We start from the raw sequence: 24157 nt of genomic DNA, 5'->3' as shown, positions 1-24157 counted from the left end.
TCATAAAATCTCATCTCTTGCATTTACATTATTTGCCATTTGCCTCTCATTTTCCTCTCCCTCTCTTCTAAAACGTTTTCAGAAAAACACAAAAATATTTGCATTTTTATTTGCCTTCTTTCCATTTGCATTTTCATTTGCCTTTATGTCTTACTTGGTTTGTTCGCTTGTTCGTTTGGTATAATTGTATGTTTATTGAAAATCGAAAAAAAATCTTATGGATCCTCATCCACTTGCTAATCTTTTTAAAAGATCCAACTATGATGAACCAATTTCTAGTGAGTTGAGTGCTCTAGATTATCTTTATGATGTTTTGCTTGGAATTCGTGAATCTGAAAATTGTGATGAAGTGCTAAAAGAGGAAATTTATGAAGTGATTCACGATAGCTCCTTGAATGAAAAGCATGATTGCACTGATGTTATGATAAATTCTATTAATGTCAATTGTGCTAATAATATGCGAAACCCCAAGCTTGGGGATGCTAATTTTGATATGTCCACTACTTATTGCAATGATCATGATTGGGGGGAACATTTGGGAATTTATAGAGCTGAGATTAGGGTTGGAGGAGCTCCAGGGGGCCCATAAGCCCTGGAGGCGTGCCCCTCTAGGGCGCGGCCTCCCGGCTTGTGGCCACCCTGTGGCTCTTCTAGCCTCCTCCCGAAGTTTCGTGGGTGTCTTCTTGTTCAAGAAAAATCGTCAAAAAGTTTCGTTTCGTTTGGTATTGATTATCTGTAGAAGACAAAAATAAGGAAGAAACAACATCTGGCTCTGGGCACTAGGTTAATAGGTTAGTCCCAAAAAATGATATAAAATAGCATAATAATGCATATAAAACATCCAAGATGGATAATATAATAGCATGGAACAATAAAAAAATTATAGATACGTTGGAGACGTATCAGCCATCGTTCCTCATTGTTATACATGCTACGCTAGATCATTGCACGTCCTAGTACACCGCCAGAGGCATTCATATACAGTCATATTCTTTCAGTTTATCGAGTTGTAAGTAAATAAAATTTTGATGATCATCATTATTAGAGAGTTGCCCCTACCAGTGAGGAAAATAATGGTGGAGACTAATGAGTCCTAGAAAAACTGGGGATGAGGTCCATGAGACTGTTCTAAATAAAGAAAAAGGAAAAAATAAGAGAGCAAGAGAGAGGGGGGCAACACTACTATCCTTTTTTTTGCACTTGTGCTTCAAAGTAGCATCATGATCTTCATATATAGAGTCTCCATGATTTTTCAGTTTCATATACTAGTGGGATTTTTACATTCTGGAACTTGGCTTGTATATTCCGATGACGAGCTTCCTCAAATCCTCGAGGTGTTCATGAGCAAGCAAGTTGGATGCACACCCACTTAGTTTCATGCAGAGAGATTTCATACACTTATATCTCTAGTGCGTCCGTTGCATGGCAATCTCTACTGCTCGTATTTACATCAGTTGTAAGGCCTCTCCATTACCAGACTATCAGCTGCGTCAATGTCAGACTTTCTCATATTTTTGTCTTCATTTATAAACCCCAATCATCATTCTCTTTGCCATGCAAAGTGCTAAGTCCATGGCTCATGCTCATTTTTTTAGCGAAGTTGAAAAAGCTGAAGCGAGAAAAGGTATGATCCAATTGCTTGGTTTGGCACTGGGGTGTTCATGATTTATACTTTATGTTAGTAAGATAGAGCGATGCCATGCTTACATGATTAAATGTTCAGGAATAGCGTTCTTTAGCTTTTTTTTGAAAGACAATTATTAGTTTCTAGCAATCTTGCACATTATCATTTTGATATCAAATCAATGAACTAGTGCTTTAAATCACTCGCTTCCCAATATTAAAACACAAATGATTACATTATAGAGAACATGTTCGGTAGCATTTCACATCAAAATTCTGTTTTTAATTATCATTTATCTACTCGAGAACGAGTAGGCATTAAGCTTGGGGATGATGATACGTCTCCAATGTATCTACAATTTTGTTGTTCTTTCATGCTAGTATATTATCACTCTTATATACTTTATATGCTATTTTATATTATTTTTATGGACTAACATATAACTTAGTACCAAGTGTCAGTTCCTGTTTTTTGCACTTTCTTTGTTTCGCGGAAAAACCAGACCAAACGAAGTCCAAACACAATGAGACTTTACGATGATTTTTTATGAACTACGAGAGACCCTAGAATTTTTGGCGAGAGACCAGAAGATGCATGAGGGAGCCACAAGCTCACCAGGCGCACCCCGTTTGACCTAATTCATGGCCTATAAATTCCCATATATTCAGAAATCTCCACAGCGAGGCCTGAACAATTCTTCAGCGACCGCAACCTCTGTTCTTCCGAGATCCCATTTGGTGGCCTCCGCCGGTACTCCGCCGAAGGGGAAAGCCATTGGGGAGGTTATGTTCATCAACCTTGCTGCCTCCACGATGATGTGTGAGTAGTTTCAACAGTATCTACGGGTCCATAGCAGTAGCTAGATCTCTCTCTCTCTCTCAATCTTCAATACATTGATCTCATCAGATCAATCCGATGTAAACTTTTGCGGTGCGTTTGTTGGGATCCGATGCATTGTGGGTTGATGATTAGATTATTCATTAATATTATGAGTCTTCTGATATTTTTATGATTGCGTAATTTTATAGCTACGCATGCTTTCCGATCTATAAGTCTTCTTTGGCCAATTGGATGAGTAGATCTTCAAAGGGAGTGGTGCATAGTAGTAGGCTCAATCTTGGGATGTCCTTACACTATGATCGGAGGAGTTGCAAGGCACGTATTTGTATTGTTGCTACTAAGGATAAAGCGACGGGGTTTGAACATATTGCTTGATCTTATTCTATCTACATTATGACATCTTGCTTAAAGAGTTACTATGTTCGTCATGAACTTAATACTTTGAGATGCATTGTTGGATAGCGGTCTCGGGTTGGAGTAATAGTAGTAGATGTCAGTAAGTGTATCGGTCTATTTTTCACGGATGTAATGTCTATATATTGATTATGCCCTGGATGATCATCATATCTATGCACAATTCTATCAATTGCCAAATAGTAATTTGTTTACCCATCGATGCTATTTAAGAGAGAGATGTCTCTAGTGAACCCTATGACCTGCGAGTCCATTCACTTCTATTATAAACAAAACTTATAATTCTTCGTTGTTTTATTTTAATTTTATTTATTATATCTACCACTACCAGATTTGGCTTGCAATGGGCAAGAACAAGGGGAGTGATGCCCCTTGCCTTGTTGGGGTGCAAGCATTTGTTTGCCTGTGTGCAGGTATTGCTAAATGTGTCTATTTTCCATCTCCTATTGGTTTGATAAACCTTGGTTCTTAACTGAGGAAAATACTATCTATTACTATACTACATCACCCTTCCTCTTAGGAGAAACCCAACACTATCACAAGTAGCAGTGATCCAGGAAAAAATGAAAACAAAAATTAGTATATTCATTCCCAACAGTTAGCTTGGTGTTAATTGCCGCAGTCCCATCAGTTAGTTATTTCAGTCCTGGTGGTTAGTGTGACCTGGGGAAAAAGAGTAATATAAAAATAAATTAGTATCATTGAACCTAGCAGTTAGCTTGCTCAGCATAGGGCTGTTTGCTGCTATGCGCGAGCAATTGCGTGTAGTGTAGCAGTTTGGGGGGAAAAGGTCGAAAATGACGTTAGTTTTTTAAAAATTGCTCTTAAACCGTATCGAATCTAAAAAAGTGTTATATATGACGAAGTTTGGGCTAATTGATAGATTACGAACGGTATATCATTCGCATCATCCCGACAAACGGTTTGATTTTTTTCTTCACATAAACACTAAAAACTCATTTGAAGAAGTTTCAGTTTTTTGAATTTACTGTAACAAGGAAGACGATTAACATGAAGAAGTTTCGCCTATTGAATAGCTATCCAACGGTATATCATTTGCATCATTCCGATAAACGTTTCAAAAATTGCGACAAAAATAGTGCAAAAAAAGATGCCAGAAAAGTCCACCCGACTGTTAAAAACTATAGGAAGCACATTTAGCTTATGTATTTTTGGGCAGTTAGGAAGGTCCTGAATAGCTTATTCATAAATGAGTTGTAGAATAGATTGTGTGTGTGTATTGCTATTTCGCTAACAATGATAGATGGCATCACAAGAATTGTGCGAGGAGGTATCTTTGGAGGACATGGTGCGCATCTACCAGTTTACGCGGGATAGGCATCGGGTAGAGCAGCTCAGGGCGGCGATGTTAGCTTGGGTCAGAAGTGTTCCGGCGACCCGGTGTGGGCTTCGAGCGACATAGAAGACAGCGGAGAGGCGGTTGAATCACCTCACGATGTGCATCTTGACGGAGGTGACCACGCATGAGAGGTTGATGATCTTGCTGGGTCTGAGTAAAACCACTAAACGACGCTGGGTGAGGTATTTAAATGCTCTCATCAAGAGGCCAGATCTCTGATTCCAGAGCAAGCGGCCCGCTTGTCCCCTTACGTTTCACGAACCCGTCATTCATGTAATATGTGTGGGTCCTGGTAACCTACTATCGGTACAAACATCGTCCGCTACTCATTTGATCCCTAAACAACTGGTCAAACTATTGATTATGTGATGAGACATGCTTGTTGCAATGCACTTATTATGTTTGCTTCATTAATACTTTTAATTACTGTGACATCATTGTAATGTGGTGCATGCATGTGGAAGACTGTTGAGACAACAATTTATATATGTAAGGGAAACACTTCCTATCATACATCTGATAGGAAGCAAACATCAGACCGATCCCTTACCATTAATTTCCACACCATCGCACGGTCCAGAGCTCGTTGAAAAAATCGGTTCAATGCACCTGATTACCCTGCACCTTCCTTCAATTACGTACCTCATGACTCCCTCGTCCCATCTCTATCCCAAAAATCTCGCCACTTGCTTCTTCCTCTCTCCTGTCTACCTCACCGATGAGACGCCGCGCCTTGGTTCTCTCCACCAGCACTGCCTGCTCCTAGTGCATCTGACCCTGCCCATGGCGGAGCTCACCCTCCATGCCCTGCTTCTGATGCACCGAACTGCCTAACTCGCAATCCTCCTCGCATCCATCTAATATCTCTGCTGATGTTGCCCAGGTTTGGATCCCTTGCCCCGCATGAACTGCACCATGATCCAATGCGGCTCCCGGTCCACCGCTTCAGTGCTAGACCCCGTCTCTTTCCTTACTACATTGTGCATGTTGCTTGCTATCCAAGGTGAGATGGAGCAGCGCCATGGCGCTGCGATGTCCAGGGCAGTGGCGATGTGCAGGATGCTTTCGAGTGGTAGGGCATGCAACCTCGAGCATATGCAATAATTGAGGTGGGGGCAATAACTTTTCCCAGGGGACTACCTCCCATCCAGGTCAACCTTGCTAGGCTGTATGTGGCCATGCCCCGTTCTTTCCCGTTCGCTGGATCTAGTCTTGTCGCCTTCCATGTCGCTTGCTGCTTTGGTATCCACCATCGTCATCCCAGTGGTTAATATGTGAAGCTTGTACGGAAGCATACTTTCCGATAGATGGAAGCAAATTCGTAGACAATAGGAAGCATGGCATATGAACATATGAACCACTCTACTGTTGACCGCTTAAAGAAGCAAATATACAGCCTCGCAAAAGAAGAGAAGCAACGAAACATATTTCGTAAATGGACGAATCATGGTAGCTTCATGAATAGTAACATTGTACCACTCACATTGAAACTTCTCCATGTTGCTGAGGAAGCAAGTTCTTAGTCGGACGAAACATAGTATTCATGCGATTGAAAACAAATTAATTGTTACATTAGGCAAAAGTTTACGTCGTATCAAAGAAATAATCCCGAAAAAATTAAATTATTACCGGAAACACATTTCTCTAGGTGCAAGAAAGTATAACAACACACGTTGGACAAGTTTTTGTCACATTTTTAGCTAGAAGCACATTTGCAATTTTGCGTTTTTTGTTGTTGTTTTGGAAATAAAACAAACTATTTGATTGAAGCAAAGTTCAGCTGCGCTTGAAGCAAATTCTTTAATCATTGGAAACAAAAAGTTCATTGCAACAAGGGAAAAACTGTAGTACATTACAAACAATATTTTGATGGATAGAAGCAAATCCGAGTACTGTGGAAGCAAATTTGTTAGCGTTGGAAACATTTTCGTGAAATAAAATTTCCTAAAAATAACAAAAGTAAAAGCGGAAAACTACAGAATAAATAGGGTAATATTTTAGGACCCGTCTAGTGGGCGCTCAAGCGCCAGGTAGAGCTTCGGAGCGGCCGGTGAAAAAGAAAAGTATGTGGTCCCTTGTATACAACAGGAAGTTGACAATCTAGTTTGCTTTTTAATTTTTGTTTCTTAAAAAAGCCATAACTTTTGAACTAAACATCAAAATTAAGATCCGCTTTCACCACTGAAAACCTCGCGATGTGCTCTTCGAAACTAGATCCCGCATGGATATGTTTTGACAAACTTTTTTTGTGCATTTTTGTCCCTGTTTTGTGCAACTGACTAGCCGTCGATGTGCAACTACCTAATAGGGTTGTGCAACTTTTCTTGTACATCGTAGATGTGTAGTTTTTCTCTATGGTACCTCCACCCCCAAACTGCCTCTTTCCAGTGAGATGTGCAACTTCGTTTGTTGCCCAGGTCATGCAATTTTCCTCAGTGGCACCACCTCATACTACTCTCTGACAGTGAAAATGTGCAATTTCATCTGCTGCCCCGGTGCCCTGGCCAACTGCCTGGTAGTCGTTGCGCGTGTGCAGCCCCCACAACCGCGTTTGAGGGACTATCCTATAAGAATGTCCCAACTCCACGGCCACGCATGTGCGACTATGCACACAAGAGTGTGCAACTCCGTGGTCGGACGTGGGCACCTCCCACAGCAATTCATGTGCGACTATGCAGACGAGATTGTGCAACTGTATGGCCATGCATGTGTGACTACGCAGACGAGAGTGTGCAACTCCGTGGCCGGGCATGAGCACCTCCCACAACAACTCATGTGCGACTATGCGGACGAGATTGTGCAACTTTGTGGCCATGCATGTGCGACTGTGCCAACGAGAGTGTGCAACTCCGCGGCCATGCATGAGACCTCCCACGACAATTCATGTGCGACTATGCGGACGAGATTGTGCAACTCTGTGTCCATGCATGTGCGACTGTGCCGACGAGAGTGTGCAACCTCGCGGCCATGCGTGAGCACCTCCCATGACAATTTATGTGCGACTATGCGCACGAGATTGTGCAACTCTGTGGCCATGCATGTGCGACTATACCGACGAGAGTGTGCAACTCCGCGGCCGGGCGTGAGCACCTCCCACGACAATTCATGTGCGACTATGCGGATGAGATCGTGCAACTCTGTGGCCATGCATATACGACTGTGCTAACAAAAGTGTGCAACTCCGCGGCCATGCGTGAGCACCTCCCACGGCAATTCATGTGCGACTATGCGGATAAGATTGTGCAACACTGTGTCCATGCGTGTGCGGGTATGCCGGCGAGAGTGTGTAACTCCGTGGCCGGGCGTGAGAACTTCCCACGATAATTCATGTGTGACTATGCGGACCAGATTGTGCAACTCTGTTGCCATGCATGTGCGACTACACCAAAGTGTGCAACTTCGCGGCGGGGCGTGAGAACCTCCCACGACAATTCATATGCGACTATGCGGACCAGTTTGTGCAACTATGTGGTCATGCATGTGCCAACTAGGACTACTATGTGTGCAACTACAACTACTGTGGATGCCAACAAAAAATAGTAAACAATAGATCAACTTACACACATATCCCAATTCTCTGAGCAACCTAACATGTTTTAGAGTGAATAGGCTTCGGTTGACTTGTTACGGTTGGTGAATTACACCCTATCTTTGCGGCCGTGCGTGCGCCATTGTGCCGACGAGACTGTGCAACTTCATGCTCATGCGTGCGACAGTCTTCCAGTGTGCGACAGTCTTTCAATGTGCAACAATAGTTGATCGAGCTTATAATGTCGCTCGTCTAGCTATACTTGAGTAAGCAATGCAAACGCAAGACATCGTCTAACCATCTTTGAATTGTTATGTTGTGCAACTTTTTAATAATCGTATCCAACTGTGAACTACTATGTGTGCAACTACAACTACTATGGATGCTAACTATGCCGACAAAAATGTGCAACTACCACAATCATGCATGAGCTATTATGTCGACAAAAGTGCGCAGTTCCTTCGCCATCTCTCGTTACAGCATGTCATGAGCAGAAGATATTCTAATCGGTAATTAATCAGGTTGAGACTTGAGAGCAAAGTTTATGTTCATCCAAAGAATTCATGCACGCAACACCGTACAGCAAAATGAATTCCAAAATGCACGAACTGGGGTTGCAAGACTTGTTCCTCATTGGACCGATCACCGTCAAGCGCTACTCTGATCTGGTCTAGAGCCAGGAGCCCAGGACCCAGTAGGGTGTCGAGGAGGAGGCCCTCATCGAATCACCAAGGAATGAATCGCAGGATGTCAGGAAGGGCTGGAGCTGCTGTCGGGCCGTCACTTCTGGACTTCTGGCCGGTGACAGATCGATGTATTCCGGGAAAACCTCATATGGCGCCCCGACGGCTTGCCGAAAACCTCACGGCCAAGGCTAGTGTAACGCAGGCAAGAAGGCGGGTACTGACGAGGAGAAGACGGTGGCGCCGCTGCTCAGGTTCCCAGCCGGCCTGCTCGCATGGATCCTCTGGTCCGCCGTCTCCTCCTTGACCTCCTGGGATTAGACACGGCGAGGACCGGCGGCTCGATTCGAAGGAGAAGGCGAGTTGCCGGACGGGAGAGCAACGGGATACGGCGGCACGGAGGCGGGGTGGGCTGCATCGGCCGGTGCGTGGTGTGGCGGCGGCGGCCGACGCGAGGGGATGGGAACGGAAGACGCAGGAGGATAGCGACAGGTCTGTGTGCTCTTTTGTCTCCTAGCCTGAGCGCTCGATCGCGCCCGCGCAGACGCTTCCAATCGAACGGCTCGTGTTCGGCCGCTCCGGAACGACAAATAGTGCGCGTGCACTTTCTAGCTTATAGGAATATTTTATCCTCCCGTGATTATTGGCTGGAGTTAATAGCAAACCGAAATTGGGGATCCCTTTTATATAGAAACTAAGTACGGCAACAGAGGTGCACGTTATGAGGGGTGGTCTAATCAACGAACCACACCGCTCTAATCCAATGGCTATGGGCTAGTCTGATAGGATGGTAGCTATCAGTAGTCTGATTGCTAGTGATTCCCTATATGTAATGCGGTGTGGATGATTATGTGCAAACTGCTGCAACAAAACATTTTGATTTGGATTGTTACTGGTGGCGGGCATAAGCAAGGAATTACCTGCTACCATATATATCTGTCGTGGGCGAATATGGGCATTTGCCATCGATACAATCGAAAATTATGGTAGACAAGCAATAACGCCTGCCAAGCACCCGCCACTGATGCCATGTTAGCAGTGGCTGGAGGTCCATGGTGAGAGCCCATGAAAGCCACGCCCGCCACTAATGAACATTTAGGACCCGTTCGGAAGCTCTCCATGAGCCAGCTTCATTGTTTCCTCTTGTGAAGCCAGCCCGAACGCGCCACCTTGTGGACGAAAATATTCAATAGAACATCTGCACCGGGGTCGCGCTATCCTGGCCGTTGGTATTCCTTGGGATTGCCAGGGTTGTCATGTGGTCAAAGCCTTTCAGCACGGTACTCACTCTTAATCCCATCTGTGTCTGTCGGCGTTCGTCTGGAGCTAGGGTACTGTACATGTTCCTGACAGCTGCGATCGAGCCTACCGACACTGGGAGAGGACAAATTCATGGAGATGTATGGCACTGTTTCTACCACAACTATTCACACTGAATACAACCGAGCCGGACAAATTTCTTGGAACCCATGGAGACTCGTTGTACCGCACGCGTCCACTTCTTGCCTCTTGCTCTTTCCATTGCTCCTATTTATAAAAATGAAAAACAGCATAGACGGCATGTCCATATTCTCGGTTGCTCATGTTAGGAACAGAAACAAGAGTCAATTGCAAGAAACCACCACATTTGCGGCTAGGTTTGCAGAAAACCACCAACTCGTTAATCTGTTGCAGAAAACACCGGAAAATTTGTTAAGTCGTTGCAAAAAGCACTGATTGGGTGATTTGGCCCGTTTGATCACTTTCTGACAAGTGGGGCCAGATTGTAAGGAGCTTAACTGGCAAAAAATTAGCACACACACCCCTAGATATTTACAGAAAAGGCAATCAGGCCCCCGGTGTGGACAATCGCGGCGCACTGGCCTTGCCGACGCGGTGTGGTCACGGGTCGCGGACGCGGGGGCTGGTGGCCGGCATGGCCACGCCGGGAGACGTCGGCGCCCGCGGCGAGTGGAGGCACCCGAACCCGAGCGGCGATGTGGGCACGAGGATCGGCGACGGCATCCCGCGGAGCCGGCGCATGTAGGCCGAGATGGGGGACTCCGCCGACATGCAGACCGAAGGGAGCGCCGGGAGAGGGGAGAGCGTCGGCTGGGCCGGCGACGGCAGGATGGCCGCCGGGCGGGGCGGGGCCAGCGGCGGCGGCCGGATGCGGTGGAGCCGCGACGGGATGGCGGACAGCGGAGGCGGAGGCGGAGGGGCCATGATGGGGCGCGGGGGCGGAGGGGCCATGACGGGCCGCGCCGGCGGCGGGGCCACCGCGGCCTGGGGCGGCAGGAGGTGGGAGGGGGCGGCTGGGCCGGCGACGGCAGGATGGCCGCCGGGCGGGGCGGGGCCAGCGGCGGTGGAGCCGCGACGGGATGGCGGACAGCGGAGGCGGAGGCGGAGGCGGAGGCGGAGGGGCCATGATGGGGCGTGGGGGCGGAGGGGCCATGACGGGCCGCGCCGGCGGCGGGGCCGCCGCGGCCTGGGGCGGCAGGAGGTGGGAGGGGGCCTGATTGCCTTTTCTGTAAATATCTAGGGGTGTGTGTGCTAATTTTTTGCCAGTTAAGCTCCTTACAATCTGGCCCCACTTGTCAGAAATTGATCAAACGGGCCAAATCACCAAATCAGTGCTTTTTGCAACGACTTAACAAATTTTCCGGTGTTTTCTGCAACGGATTAACGAGTTGGTGGTTTCCTGCAAATCTAGCCGCAAATGTGGTGGTTTCTTGCAATTGACTCCAAAAACAAAGAAAATGAGAGTGAGAGAGATAGAGATAGAGATAGAGAGTATCCATGAGAGTCCAGCTAGAGCTGGTTAGCTTGTTCTTCTCTATCTTCCTTCACTTGCATGAGCTCCATCTTGTATTCATGGTGGACAAGCGCCCAACTCATGAGAATGAGAGATCCAAATATGGAGAGATCATGCATTTCCCAGAAGATGTAAAGTCCATGGACGTGAAGGATATGGAGGTGAGAACCGGGGAGCTCAATCTTGTAGCCTCGTACTCTGATGGATATGAATGTGAGTCGGCCGTCTGTTTTGTCGTTTCCATTGTTTGCATTCGTGGGCATCTTGGGTTGCAGAACAAAACAAAATGGCACAGAGCCTAGGGCCTGTATCGATTCCAGCTATATGAACCTATGAAGCCCACTGCAACTCTTGCGCCCAATGCTGCTAATAATGTTGGTTAACCCGACCAGGCCATCACACATCTCGAGAACCAGGCCCTGAAGCGACGGTCATGATAGCAGGGCCCCGGCGCAGATGTTCTAAAAATCCGCTTCTGCTTGCTTCACAGAGCTTATCCTCTCGCAATGTAATCTTGTGGAGCAGCAGAAGCATAGCTCCTAAAAAAGGGAAGGTGGTGTTGCTGCAATTTACTGGAGATTACCACCGCCAAGTCAATCCTTGCGTACCGATTTGCCCGACACGCATCTCTTCCATCCCTCGTTGCCCAACTTCACTTCTCCCCTCATCCCCTTTCTCGCCCCGACTATAACCCTAGGAGGGCTCCACCACAACACCGCCGGCCCGCCGCCACCCATCCGACACGGCGCTGGTGCGCTGCCGCGTCCCCGCAGGTTTCCCGTCCCATACCCACTGCGGTCGCCGCCCCATCTCCTTGTTACCATGGCCCATCCTCAACGCACTCGGACACCCGACCCTGCCTCAACTTCCTCCGTTGCTCGCCGTCGGCACCCGGTCGACCTGCTCCGTCGAGCTTGCCGTCGTATCCACGCCAGAGAGCTCACTTCTCGTAGCTCCCTCCCTCACGCCGGCTTCCTTCCTGGCTATTTCAAGTTTGTATGGTGGCTAGAGCTACCCTCTGCTGTCGAACGAAACGCTACTCCCATCCCATCAGAAGCTGGCTGTGGCTGGCATCGCAGGAAGCTGGAAAGAATCCGAATGGGCTCTTAGTGCCGCCACCGCTAGCTAGGCATTTCTGTAGTAGTGAGTAGGGTCGGCAGCATAGTCGGCTTCAAATTACAGTTTTGCTAGAACTCATCTAGATGAGATATAGTTTGCTGTCATTCACCTTTTATAGCCATTGGATGTGATGCTATAAGATGCGTGTGTACTGACGTGGGTTGTTTTTGTTTTCGTTTTCAAGGTGAATGAGACCAAATTATATCTCATCTAAATGAGTTCTAGGCACTCCCTTCAAACTTCGTGCTTAATTGATAGGCGGAATATAGATCTGGATATTTTTTGGGGCGACGTCATGACGTGTTCAGTAATTATTTCGGAATTTTTTTTGGTGTACAGTAATTCACACTAGTCCGACCTGATTCCTGGGTGAAGAAGACTATAGAGCCCAACTCATGATTTTTTGTAGATTGCGTCGCTAAGTACTCCCTTCGTCCCAAATATAAGACGGTTTTAGCACTACACTAATGTCAAAAAACATCTTGCCTATATAGCTTTCTGAAGCGCTTCAGTGATTGCCCCAGGTGCCACGATAGCAGAACCGGCCGCAAGCTGCAACAATCCAGCAATGTCAGTGAATGAGACGGTAATCATGGATCCTTAAGTCACGCTATACATTTCCTGATATACTGCCATATCGATCGTAGAAATTTGTGCGATCTATACCTGCTGATTAGCTCGTATCTTGAGGTCAAGACGGCCACCCGATGTGGAAGCCTGCACGGAGACAACGTCCAGACAGAGGCTCTTGATGGCGTCAAACACTTGTGTCATCAGCAGCTCCTTCCACGGGCACTGCACCTCCAATAGCACCACCTTGTCCAGCATCGTCACGTTCGCGACATTGCTCGGGCTCTCCAACCCTGGCGCCTTCCTCTTGGATCCGGCCGAGACTATCTTCTTCCTAGCGCCGGCGACATGGCTTTTGCTCGGTCCTGTGGTTTCTTTTGGGTGAGACGGTGACCGGCTGGATTCTAGCTGATCTACCCTTTGCTTCAGTTCTCTAAGATAACCTATCGTTTCTGTGAGGATGGATGCTTTGTCCACCTGCAATCCAGCAGTAAAAAAACTATGAAAAACAACGTGTGCAATTTGCTAAAGGTAAATGGACTCTACATATTACTACCTTGTGAACGGACGGGACTAGTGACTTGAGAACCAGGAACATCTCGTTGAGTTTCTCCCGGCGTCTTCTCTCTGTCATGACATGGGTGTTGTTGTTAATTTCCTGAGCTCTCACCGTGGTGCGACCGCCATAATTGCTCGCCCATGCACCACCAGCCACAACTTTAGTCAGCAACTTCTGTGACTCCCCAACGACCTGGCCAGGCACGTATTTCAACTCGGATGATCCCTTCCACGCCGTGAAGCAGGATGGACGAGAGCCTTCAGACCTACTTAAAGTGACGATGACATCGTCGGTGCTCGGCATATCCATAGCCGACGCCAGTTCCGGGGAAAACGTAAACTCAAAGGGCTCGTCCATGATCCATCTGTCTTCGAGAGGATGCACGTCCAGTCCACCGAGAAGGATGTGGAACTCGTCCATCTGCTTTGTGAGGCGCTCCAGATTGACGTTGGACAGGCACTGGACCTCCCTTTGCTCAGAGGTGACCCCCTCAACTGTGTCGTTGTGGTCAAAGTCCTCGAACAAGATGATGTCGGTGGCCTCCCTGGTATCGTTTGCTGATGTGCTGGAGCTCGCATCCTTCGACTCCAAGGATGATGGCAAGTGCAGCTCCCAGAAAGACGTGCTGATCCGCTTCACCATGCCGGGGTCCTCCAAAACCTTGGAAATATAGGATACACTTTGTCAATCGTCAATAGCATTTGCTTTACGTGGACGGACGACGACGAAAGGAAAAACTTGGCCAAGTGTTAACGTGGTAGCTACTCGCAAAGGCATTTTTACCGCTAATGGTGGTACGTACTTAAGAATCTGTCCTCAAGATGCGTGCGGCCGCTACACATATATTATCATTTTTCCCACTATACAAAACATATACTACATGAGTACCTCAAATACAGCCTTTTCTTTTAATCGGGTATACCCTTTTCGTTACTGATAACAATAATACAACTCAGATAGAGTTATACGGGGGACGGGAAAGAGAAAAAAGCAAGTTCACGCACTGCCAAAAACCCATTGAACGCATCCGTCATCGATAGTCTCAACTCTCAAATACAACTAGTGGATCCCTCGCCAGTGGTGTAAATATCTGGTCCCCCTTGCCATGAGATCTCAATCCCAATCACTATCCACGTCGATGGCAGTCACCCTCCTATGGGGGCATACATCTAGAGAGAGATGGATAGAGACTGTGTGTAGGGACAGTCGAACAGAGGGAGATGATGTGTTAAGAGGAACCTAGAGTATCTGTGTGTGTGAGGCAGACACTACTGATTAAAAGCCTTATATATAGGTGGGGTCACTTTTGTTTGTAACCCGCTTCTCTTCTCTCTCTCCTCTCCTCTCTTCTTCAACTAGGCATAAAAGTGATGTGGCATCTCTTGTAGCCCGCCTACATCACTCTATTGTACTTGCTCTAAAGATAATCATAAATATAATATAAAATACATAGTAGTAGGAAAACGCAGTGGAAGACTAGTGTAAATTAATGTACTAAAAAGGAATGACGCACAAATGCAAAAGGGGCAGAATGGTAGACTGGGACAACACATACAAAAATAGCTAGCATGTATTGGCAAACAAAATAGCTACCCCTAATATTAAAAGGTTACCGTTGAACCCGTCGGCAAGTCGGAAGAACATGCTGAGAGTTACTGAGAACATAAATTGAAACTCATGTGCACCGACCTGATCCGACGTTCCGAGCTCCAGCACACCGCCCATTAAGGGAATGCAAACGATTGTCTGGAAATATGTGAACGGTTTGAGATCAGAGATGTGTATATGTGTGCGTCTATCTATCTATCTATAGTAGGAAGTAATGTGCTGACCTGAATAGAAGCAGTCTGATTTGACCATCGGATGGTATAGGAAGACATCATGCACGTTTTGGAGTATTATTATTAGTTAAAGACCAAACGATGTTTTCTTATGTAAGGGGGTTGAAAACCCGACCCGCATCATTGCTATACACACATAATATGAGATAAGTAGAAGAGATATACCTTTGCTAAGAGCGCGCGGGGGAAAACTCTGGTGTTTGCGTTCTGAGCGTTGTACAGCCAAACATGTTGATTGCTTGCAAAGCTTTTGCCTGGCAACCTGGTAGTAAGTACATTCACGCCGACAGAAAAAAAAAATCACTTCAGTATGTACATCTTACCACTGCAGTCTATGGTAGCTAGTATCAAGACAGTATTAAACGAGGGCTTCTTCGCCTCCCGCCGATGCTGCCGTCGATCTTCCTCTGGCTTTAGGGCCATGGAGGCATAATGGATCGTGGCTCTTGCCGGTGAGAGTGCTCCTACTTCATTTTAAGTGTTTTTTAAGTTTTATTTAGTGTTTGTGTGCTGCTTAGGAAGGTGAGGCAACATCTGCTATCTGAAGACAAAATAAGGTTCACCCTGCCAAGTCCCTATCCCGATGATGCATCTAACATTGTCGGAGGGCATGTCGGTGAATCTCGCGGGATTCAGTCAGTGTTTGAGTTTAGTGGATATACTTGGATTCGGCCTTAGTTTTGCTGTGTTATATGTCTACATGTTGAATCTTTTCCATCTATGCTTTTCTTTTCTTTTTTTCTTTTCTTTAATGGTCACGGTTGTTGTTCTACAGCGCTGGTCCTTTAAGGCCTTAGCATAAAGACTTCCCTACCGTCTACTACAATTAAGTTTGCCAAGCTCCAATGAGGGAGGGGCGATGAGTGTAGCGCGCCTTGGGCATGCACACCAATGTTTGCAATCGTCGCAAGGTGTTCTACAGAAATGTACTCCCTCCGTTCGGAATTATTTGTCTCGAAAATGGATGTATCTAGAACTAAAATACGTCTAGATACATCCATTTCTGTGACAAGTAATTCCGAACAGAGGGAGTATGTAATTTATGTTACTTCTAGTGTTTTTTTACTGTGATGATGATGAATAGATCGAAAGTTTTTCCTTCAAAAAAAGAACAGATAATACTAGTAAGAGACTAGCTGCAAGGGAGTGTAACAGATTAGCTTGAGGTTTAAGTGCAGGATTTGAAGCTTGGACTCTATGTATTTAATTTAGAAAAAAGAAAAGGCTGAAAATAATTGGACATATGTATGGACGTATTATATATGCTTGTTTATAATTTTCTTGAAGTGATCTTTTCCTGGCAACAACATGACAGTATATATTAACAAGATAACTACTAAAAAAGGTGCAAATTAATATGTAATTTGTAACAAAAAATAGTGCATGTTTGTGACTATTTTCATAACCACAAAATTTGTCTTTGTTATGTACCCGTATATAAAAATAAGGACGACATGAAACATGGCAGGCACATATATCGCATACATTATGGTTGATAACTACGTACCCTTGATTAGGGTGAAAGGTGTAAGTCATGCTTATGGTGTAATACCACTCGCCGTCCCCGAGATCCTCCGGTGACAGTGAGGCGGCAGGTCGCCTTGCCCGATTGTTGGAGTTGCCGGGCAAGAGCGATTCGTGGAGCTCCCTCAGTTGCTTGCTTCTGTGCATGACGCGCTCGTCCGCTGTAAGAGCAACTCTAGCAGGCCCCGTAAAACGTCCCGACCCGTAAAATAACCGTCAAATTGCGGATTGGGACCGAAAAATACGAGCAAACACCGCAAAACGCCCCGGTCCGCAAAAAATTTTGCGGGGCGCGATAAATCTTCTCCCCCAACCTCTATCTTCACGGGCTGGGAGGCCGACCCGAGCTCAACCCCCATCCGGCGCGAGATTTGGCGGGAGGGACATTTCCGCGTCCCCTTTCCCGCTTCCCGCACCCTCCGCCACCATTGCCCCCCCCCCCCCCCCCGAAGCTCCGGCCGCTCCTCCCCGGCCGTCCTTCGTCGCCATGGACGACCCGATGCTGGCCCCCGTCACCGTCGAGGTCGCGCACACCCCTTTCCCTCGGGCGGATCTCGTCGCCGGCCATGTAGGCCCCGCCGGCGTCGCCCAAGCACACGCCACGCCTGCCCGCAAGCGGCAGGGCAACGTGCTTGTGCAAGGCGGGAATCCGGCTGCCCCCGCCGCAATGGCCCGCGCTCCGGGCGGCAATGCCGCTGTGCGATCCCGGCCGGCGGCGGAGAAGGCCGGCAAGGTCGCGGGCGCATAGCAGAGGAAGGTTCCGACTTCAAGGAACAAATCTTCTTCAACCTCTCACTCCATCCCCCCGCAAGGAGGTGCTCCGGCGATGCCGTTCAACGGTGCCGCTCCCCCCGCGAGCGAGGTGTTTGACGAAATGGCCGAAAGGTATATCTCTTCGGACTTTGGTGATTCTCTTTCATTTTCGCCATTGTTTATCGATAGCTCGTGACTTCTTATCGTTCGTTACAGCGGTGGTTCAAACAATGCAACAACCGAGTTCGTGAACTTGTTGGACACGAACGCGGTTGACATTGATCAAGCCCCCTTCGAACCTTTCGACTACAATGAAATAGAGTGCGGCGTGGACGGCTATGGTTGTGCGGATGACTTGGCTGAGATCGAAGCGGAAGCGTTTGAGAATTCACAAGCAAAAGCTGGGAAAAGCCAAAGATCGTAGAACTACACCATCTTGGAAGATCAAGCTTTGATCAAAGCATGGAGTGCAGTGTCTCTTGATGCATGCACGGGTACTAATCAAACCGGCAAGAGATATTGGCAAAGGACCGAAGATCAATACTTCCGCATTATGAAAAACTACCCCAACAAGACTCCCCGCACATTTCGGTCGCTTCAAGGTCGTTGGGAGAACATCAAGTCTATGTGCAGCCGTTGGGCAGCTTGCTTGGAGCAAGTACGCAATGCACCTCCAAGTGGCACCGTGGAGTCCGACTATATGAGTTTGCTTTGCCTTTGTTCAAGTTGTGCATCATCATTATGTATCATGAAAAATGATTGCAACATCTTGTTCGCATTGTGTAGGACAAGATTGCTCAACATAGATACAAAGACATGGAAGCTTCGGAAGGCAGATTCTTCAAATTAGAGCATTGTTGGGAGTTGCTCCAAAAGTGCAACAAGTGGAAGTTGATCGACAAAGAGTCCCCACCAAAGAGAGGCTCACTTACAAACATGGATGAAGATGAAGATGATGATGGCCCAAGAAATTTGAACAAGCCCGATGGCGACAAGAAGACTAGAGAGAAGATAAAGAGAGAGCAAGAAGCATCGAGCTTGAGGGAGAAGATTGATGCCATGATGCAATCAAACGAGTTAATGTTGTTGAAGTCGTTGGAGATCAAGAAAGAGTTGGCCGAAAAGAAGGCAAAAGAGAAGCAAGAAAAATGGCAAATGCTCAAAGAAGAGGGGCTGCGCAGAGCTGCCATTGAGGAGAGAAAAGTACGCGCCTCTGAAAAGAAATCGCTGTCATTGTTGCTCGCCGAAGAGAACAAGATCATGTCAATGAACTGCAATGACATAGACGACGTCACCAAAGCATGGCATGATATGGCAAGGAGAGACATCTTGAAGAGGAGAATGGTCGCCTCGGCCGGTCCGTCTGCCAGTTCCGGTGATGTTTTCTCTGCTCCATACGGTGGCAGTGTGGATGATTTCGGTGCGGGAGTTGGAACAAGCGACGGAGGTGGCTACGGTGGCGCCGATGAACTTCAAGATGGACTCCATGGCGCCGAGTGAAGATCGACCCTCAAGATAATGCCGGACATGGGCGCATACCTTTGCATGCCCTCTTTTGCGTAATCAACTTCGCTTTTATTCGCGCGCAAACTGTTTATGTCATTTGAATTTGAACTTGTTTGTAAAGCCCTATGACAAATTTCAGATTTGCAGTTTTGCTGTTTGCGGGTCGTGCGCTGTTGCCCGAGCAAAACCCGCATAGCCGACCCATAAAAAAGCATATTCCGTGAATATACTTTTTTACGGGTCCGTTTGAGGGGTCTGCATCTGTGCTAGCCCTCGCCGGCCCGCAAAAGCGGTTTTGCGCGAACTGCAAACACGATTTGCGGGCCGACATTTTGCGGGGTTTGCTAGAGTTGCTCTAAGCTCCGTAGTGGTCGAGCCGGCAATCTTTCTTGTCTTTATCTCGCCGTTGTAGAACCCATCCTTCCACGCCAGAACTCTGCGAAACGAACCGACGGCGTCGACGCCGGACACTATATATATGAAAAGTACGAACTTTGTGGGTTTGCTACAAACCCAAATATGATATCTATTGATACATATAGAGATAGAGAGTGGTCATTTATTCATTACGAGGAGTGGCGTGGGCGCGGGCTGGCGGAAATGACCAAAAGAGTAAAATGCACTAATGGTCATTAAACTTATCGTATACGTTTATTTTGGTCACTGTATTTAAGAATACGGTCAATACAGTCATTATATGCGTGTTGAGATGATTATACGGTCACTGTTGGATCGTATAGCTTTGTATTTCATCTATTTGATTGGTCAAACAAGGCCTTGTCATTGCAAAAAAGAAAAACAAGGCCTTGTCAGTTTTTTTTCTCTAACTGTGTGGGCCCTACCTGTCAGTGGTGGAAGAAAGGAGTAGGAGGAAATAAAATTATGCGCCCGTGCGGAGTCGAAACCAGGCCCTCGCGCTTATTGCCCGAGCAGGACAACCAGCTCCACCTGTCTCCCGTCTTGTCTAACTTGAGAAAACAACCATTTATATTTTACTGGATTCACGTGACAGCCATTGCATTTTTTTTCTTTTACGTGCGAGCTATTTGGCATTTAAATCATAATCGTTTCGGCTTCAGTGGTCGGGCCTTTTAGGATTTAAAAAGCTGTTTTAGCAGTACTGTGTACTCGTACATATGATTCACGGCCAAAATTGCATTAGCACTTCCCTCGCAAGAAAACGAGATTGAATTAGCACTTCAATTTCTTTTGTTCAATATGCACGCGTGGACGGTGGCTCGACAGTGACGCGGCCGCAGCGGCAGCTCCAGTAGATTTGGTGGGCGTCATTGCTCTGTTTTTAGCACGAGACGACCAGGGATTTGGCGTGCGGTCATCTTGTACTAGCTAATTATGGCGGAGTGTACTTATCAAAATGGTTAATATATGTCTATATAAAATTTTATTAATAAATGTTTAAATGCATAAAAGTAATATACACGTGTTAAGTACTCCAAATTATGCTTATAAATGCTATCAACAGAAATATATACGTTAGCCAAACTACGCTTGCGATGGTGCAATTTGGTACGCTAAAACTGATATGGAAGAAATCACTATGAATTAGAATGCACTATCATCTAAACCAATAGAATGGTCTTATATGAACATACGCAAAAAAGAAATATCCCAACGCTGTCACGTGAATGACTAGAAGATATAAAAGGGCTTGTCCTCTAATTAGACGCAAGATTGGAGCCAAAGCGGCTGGTCAGCCTGCGCGCATATTAGCTCGAGGTATGGGGTTCGAATCCCCACAGCAGCATTTTTATTTTCCCTCAACTTCTTACTTCCACCCACTGACAGGTAGGGCCGCACGCCTTGTGGACTGTTTGACCAGTCAATGGATGGAATACGGAGCTCGTATATAGTGATCGTATTGACCGTATTTTTAAATACAGTGATTAAAATGAACGTTGACCACTAGTGCATTTTACTCTGACCAAAATATGGCATACGTCCAGTTGATGCTCCTCACAGCAGCAGCGAGCTGGTAGCCGAATTGCTTCCCCGACGGCTGTTCCTGACTGGGAGGAGCTGATAGCGCCATTGATCGATTACCACACTGCTGAGTAGCTATTTCCCGCATGCACAACTCACAAGGTGAGACGCTAGGTCGAGCAAACAAGCAGCAAAAGAAATCGAGAAAGGTATATAAAGTTATATGCATGGTTCGTACGCTGTGTACACGCCGAAAAGTTATATAAACTAGTAGAATGCCCGTGCGTTGTTATGGGCTTTTGAAATATTTTCCTTGAGTTATGTGAACATCATTGAACTTACTCATCGGAATACCAGTTGGAAATAAATGTTGCCATAAATATTTATCGTAATTCCAGCCGGTTTGCTTTATTTTGAGTGCGTCGTTGTTGTGGGATATCATCACTTGCACATCTTTTTGTTGTATAAAACATGGTGAATTTTTGTCCCCTTCCAATCATGTCGCCCCCAAAACCCTCTGAATGGGTTTCTTTTTGAACCCCGACATAATCCATCTCCATCTCTATCATATTCTACAAAATTAAATATATATAGAAATATACCTTTTGAGTATTATATCATGTGCAACATACATACAAAGAAGAACAATTATTTGCATGCACCTCTTTTGGTTGTGTAAAACTCGTTGAATTCTTAGCCCCCTCCATCATCGTTACATCAGGGTCTTTGTCAGTCGACATCTCCGAAGCACAATCAAATCCATCAGTTTTTATGACCTACAAAGGTATTCTAATATAAACAAAGATTAGAATAATTTTTTTATGATGGTGGTATGGAAATATATATTCATTGGACAAATGCTAGAAATGAGCAGTTTCTAGTAGATTGAGTGGCATCCCAATTTTAATAATTTTAGGCTCACCTCTAAATCACATGTTGATGGTTATTCTCACGAATATCTACTATTTAGGGTATGTGGTATATTGCCCATAAAAAACTATGTTACATTTCTCCACGAGCAAAGAACGGATTTCCCCTTTATATAATGATAGTCGGTCATCCGTAATTTCTTGGATATTTTTAAGTAATTTATTGAGAAAATATTTTATGCTATTCTGAATATATATAGTGTACAGGTATAAATAAAGCTTTATTTTTATGATATTCCCATTATACCCCTCCTATACGACTTGTTGTCCTCTCCCGCATGACCGCACTCTATCCACTCCCTCTCCGCACCACTCACTCTCTTGTTCCCCTCCCTCTCTAGATCAGGGCCGTCTCCAGAAATTCGAGGCCCCGGGACGAAAATCAAAATTGGGCCCAAAATTTTTAAAATTCGTATTACGGAAGTAATAATGTATCTAAAGCATACTCTCGGCTTATTATATAATTTCAAGTATGTTTTATTATGTATACAATATTTTGACTTATATCAAATACAAATGCTAAAATATAATAAAAGGGCACTAAAGTAATAAACTAACCTCATGTTCTACCAAAAAGCAGAATCCATCTAGTATTTCTTGAAATGAGATCTTCAATATCTTCATACTAATCTTCTCCAAGAAAATATTGGGAGTTTGATTTTCAGAATTTAACGGAAATTCTTTCACAACAAATCTGTCAAGAGCACCCTTTTGAGATTGAGCTTGCGCTACTATCTTTTGCCTTTTCCTTACGCTTTTTACAACCAGAATCTTGCTTTCTGTTTCTCGAAGACATAACGAGGATTGAGAAATAAACGACTTCCTGTTAAACATAAAAGTGCCTAATTAGTGTGAATCAAAAATATAAAGGCAACTACAACTGATAAAGAATTAACTTAATTTCGTCCTACGCCTATTCTAGCACCGTGGATAAATAAATTCGTTACCAAATATCTAACCCAAGAACAAACTATCTCGTCCTACTCGGCTACTCATAACCTAGGTCAGAGACATCAAACTTAATTAAGTACTATGTAGTGACGAAGAACAAGGATAAAATTAAATAGATGAAACGGGGATACCTGAGCACCGGGCAGTCGCCGATGGTGGAAGGCAGCATCTGGGCGACCGGCGGAAACCGCGGAAAGCAGCCGGACGGCGTCCTGGGCGATGGCGGAAGGCAGCAGACCGCCGCTGATCGATTGGCGGAAGCCAGAAGTGTTAGCGATCCATATACATGGATTGATGGATAAGCACTTAACCGCCTCGTGCCTCATGGGCTGAGGTACGTTTACTTAGCAGACTGGCCATTAGATTAATGATGTATTAGCGTTACCTAGCTATTTGGGGGGCCCAAATTTTTGGGGGCCTGCGATCGCCCACCTCGGCCTCCCTCGTCGACGGGCCTGCTCTAGATCCATAGACTTCACCGGCGTCGCTCACTCTCCTCTCTCCGCCCTCGCGCCCACAACCAACAGAATCGGCGACCTCATCTCCCACCCCTCCACCCTTTCATCCCTCCCCTCTTCTCACCAAAATTAGTGAAGGGGGGGATTGAGAGACCAGACGGTTGCCTGATCCGCCCACAAACCGGCGAACAACATCACGGGAAGGTCACCAACGTCGTCATGAAATGACAGGCTTCTTCCACCTCGACAGACTTGCTCACGCACTAAGATATGAGAGGGGGCCTTCTACTTCTCCCTCGCTCATCACCCCTTTGGCCAAACCATGGATCAACCTTCCTCTACTCTGACCCATGCCATGGCCGAGCTCACTTCCCTCCTCAAGGTCATCTCTTCACCCCTTTCCTCGTGTGGCATGTTGCACCGCTAACCCTCACCTTATCTCCCTCCCTTTCCTCCCATATCGAGACATGCATGTGTTTCTGCTCGGCCGCTTCACCTCACCGCCGCCTTCATCTCCTTATACAATGTCGTATCCGCCGCCTTCTGCCAGCTGTAGAAGAGCGTGTTCGATTCTTGAACCTACAAAATATAAAATGCTGAGGTCAATAAGTATGAATTTCTCTTGTCCCTAGTACTATATTTTTATACATGCTTATTGCATAACCAACCTGTGTGTCGTAGTGTATTGTGGACTTGCTGAGCTGCTCGACCTTGAGCTTGTCAGTTTGGCAGAGCACGTTCTTCGTCTTAACCTCCATCTGC

The 24157-nt window shown here is 46.1% G+C and overlaps 2 protein-coding genes and 1 long non-coding RNA gene across 3 annotated transcripts; all 3 read right to left on the bottom strand.

The window, feature by feature from the left end:
- Window positions 1–10118: 10118 nt before the first annotated feature.
- LOC109740347 (uncharacterized) lies at window positions 10119–11880 on the bottom strand. The gene is made up of 2 exons (XM_020299391.3): window positions 11853–11880; window positions 10119–10957 (listed from the first exon to the last, which is right to left on the bottom strand). Exons 1-2 carry the CDS (start codon window positions 11878–11880, stop codon window positions 10332–10334), a joined length of 654 nt encoding a protein of 217 aa, XP_020154980.1. The 3' UTR covers window positions 10119–10331.
- On the bottom strand, window positions 11744–21166 carry LOC109740362 (anthocyanin regulatory R-S protein-like). The gene is made up of 9 exons (XM_020299413.3): window positions 21054–21166; window positions 19478–19552; window positions 16841–17032; window positions 15499–15595; window positions 15325–15339; window positions 15182–15238; window positions 13490–14152; window positions 13030–13410; window positions 11744–12915 (listed from the first exon to the last, which is right to left on the bottom strand). Exons 1-9 carry the CDS (start codon window positions 21164–21166, stop codon window positions 12850–12852), a joined length of 1659 nt encoding a protein of 552 aa, XP_020155002.1. The 3' UTR covers window positions 11744–12849.
- Window positions 21167–21253: 87 nt separating this feature from the next.
- LOC120962548 (uncharacterized) lies at window positions 21254–23901 on the bottom strand. The gene is made up of 5 exons (XR_012182286.1): window positions 23323–23901; window positions 23069–23180; window positions 22545–22809; window positions 21720–21846; window positions 21254–21629 (listed from the first exon to the last, which is right to left on the bottom strand). It is a non-coding gene; the product is annotated as an uncharacterized lncRNA (long non-coding RNA).
- Window positions 23902–24157: the final 256 nt, after the last annotated feature.

This window comes from Aegilops tauschii, chromosome 4 (genome assembly GCF_002575655.3).
Source record: "Aegilops tauschii subsp. strangulata cultivar AL8/78 chromosome 4, Aet v6.0, whole genome shotgun sequence".
Lineage (NCBI taxonomy): Eukaryota > Viridiplantae > Streptophyta > Magnoliopsida > Poales > Poaceae > Aegilops > Aegilops tauschii.
The sequence above is the reverse complement of the archived record's forward strand: the minus strand, read 5'-3'. Positions and strand labels throughout refer to the sequence as shown.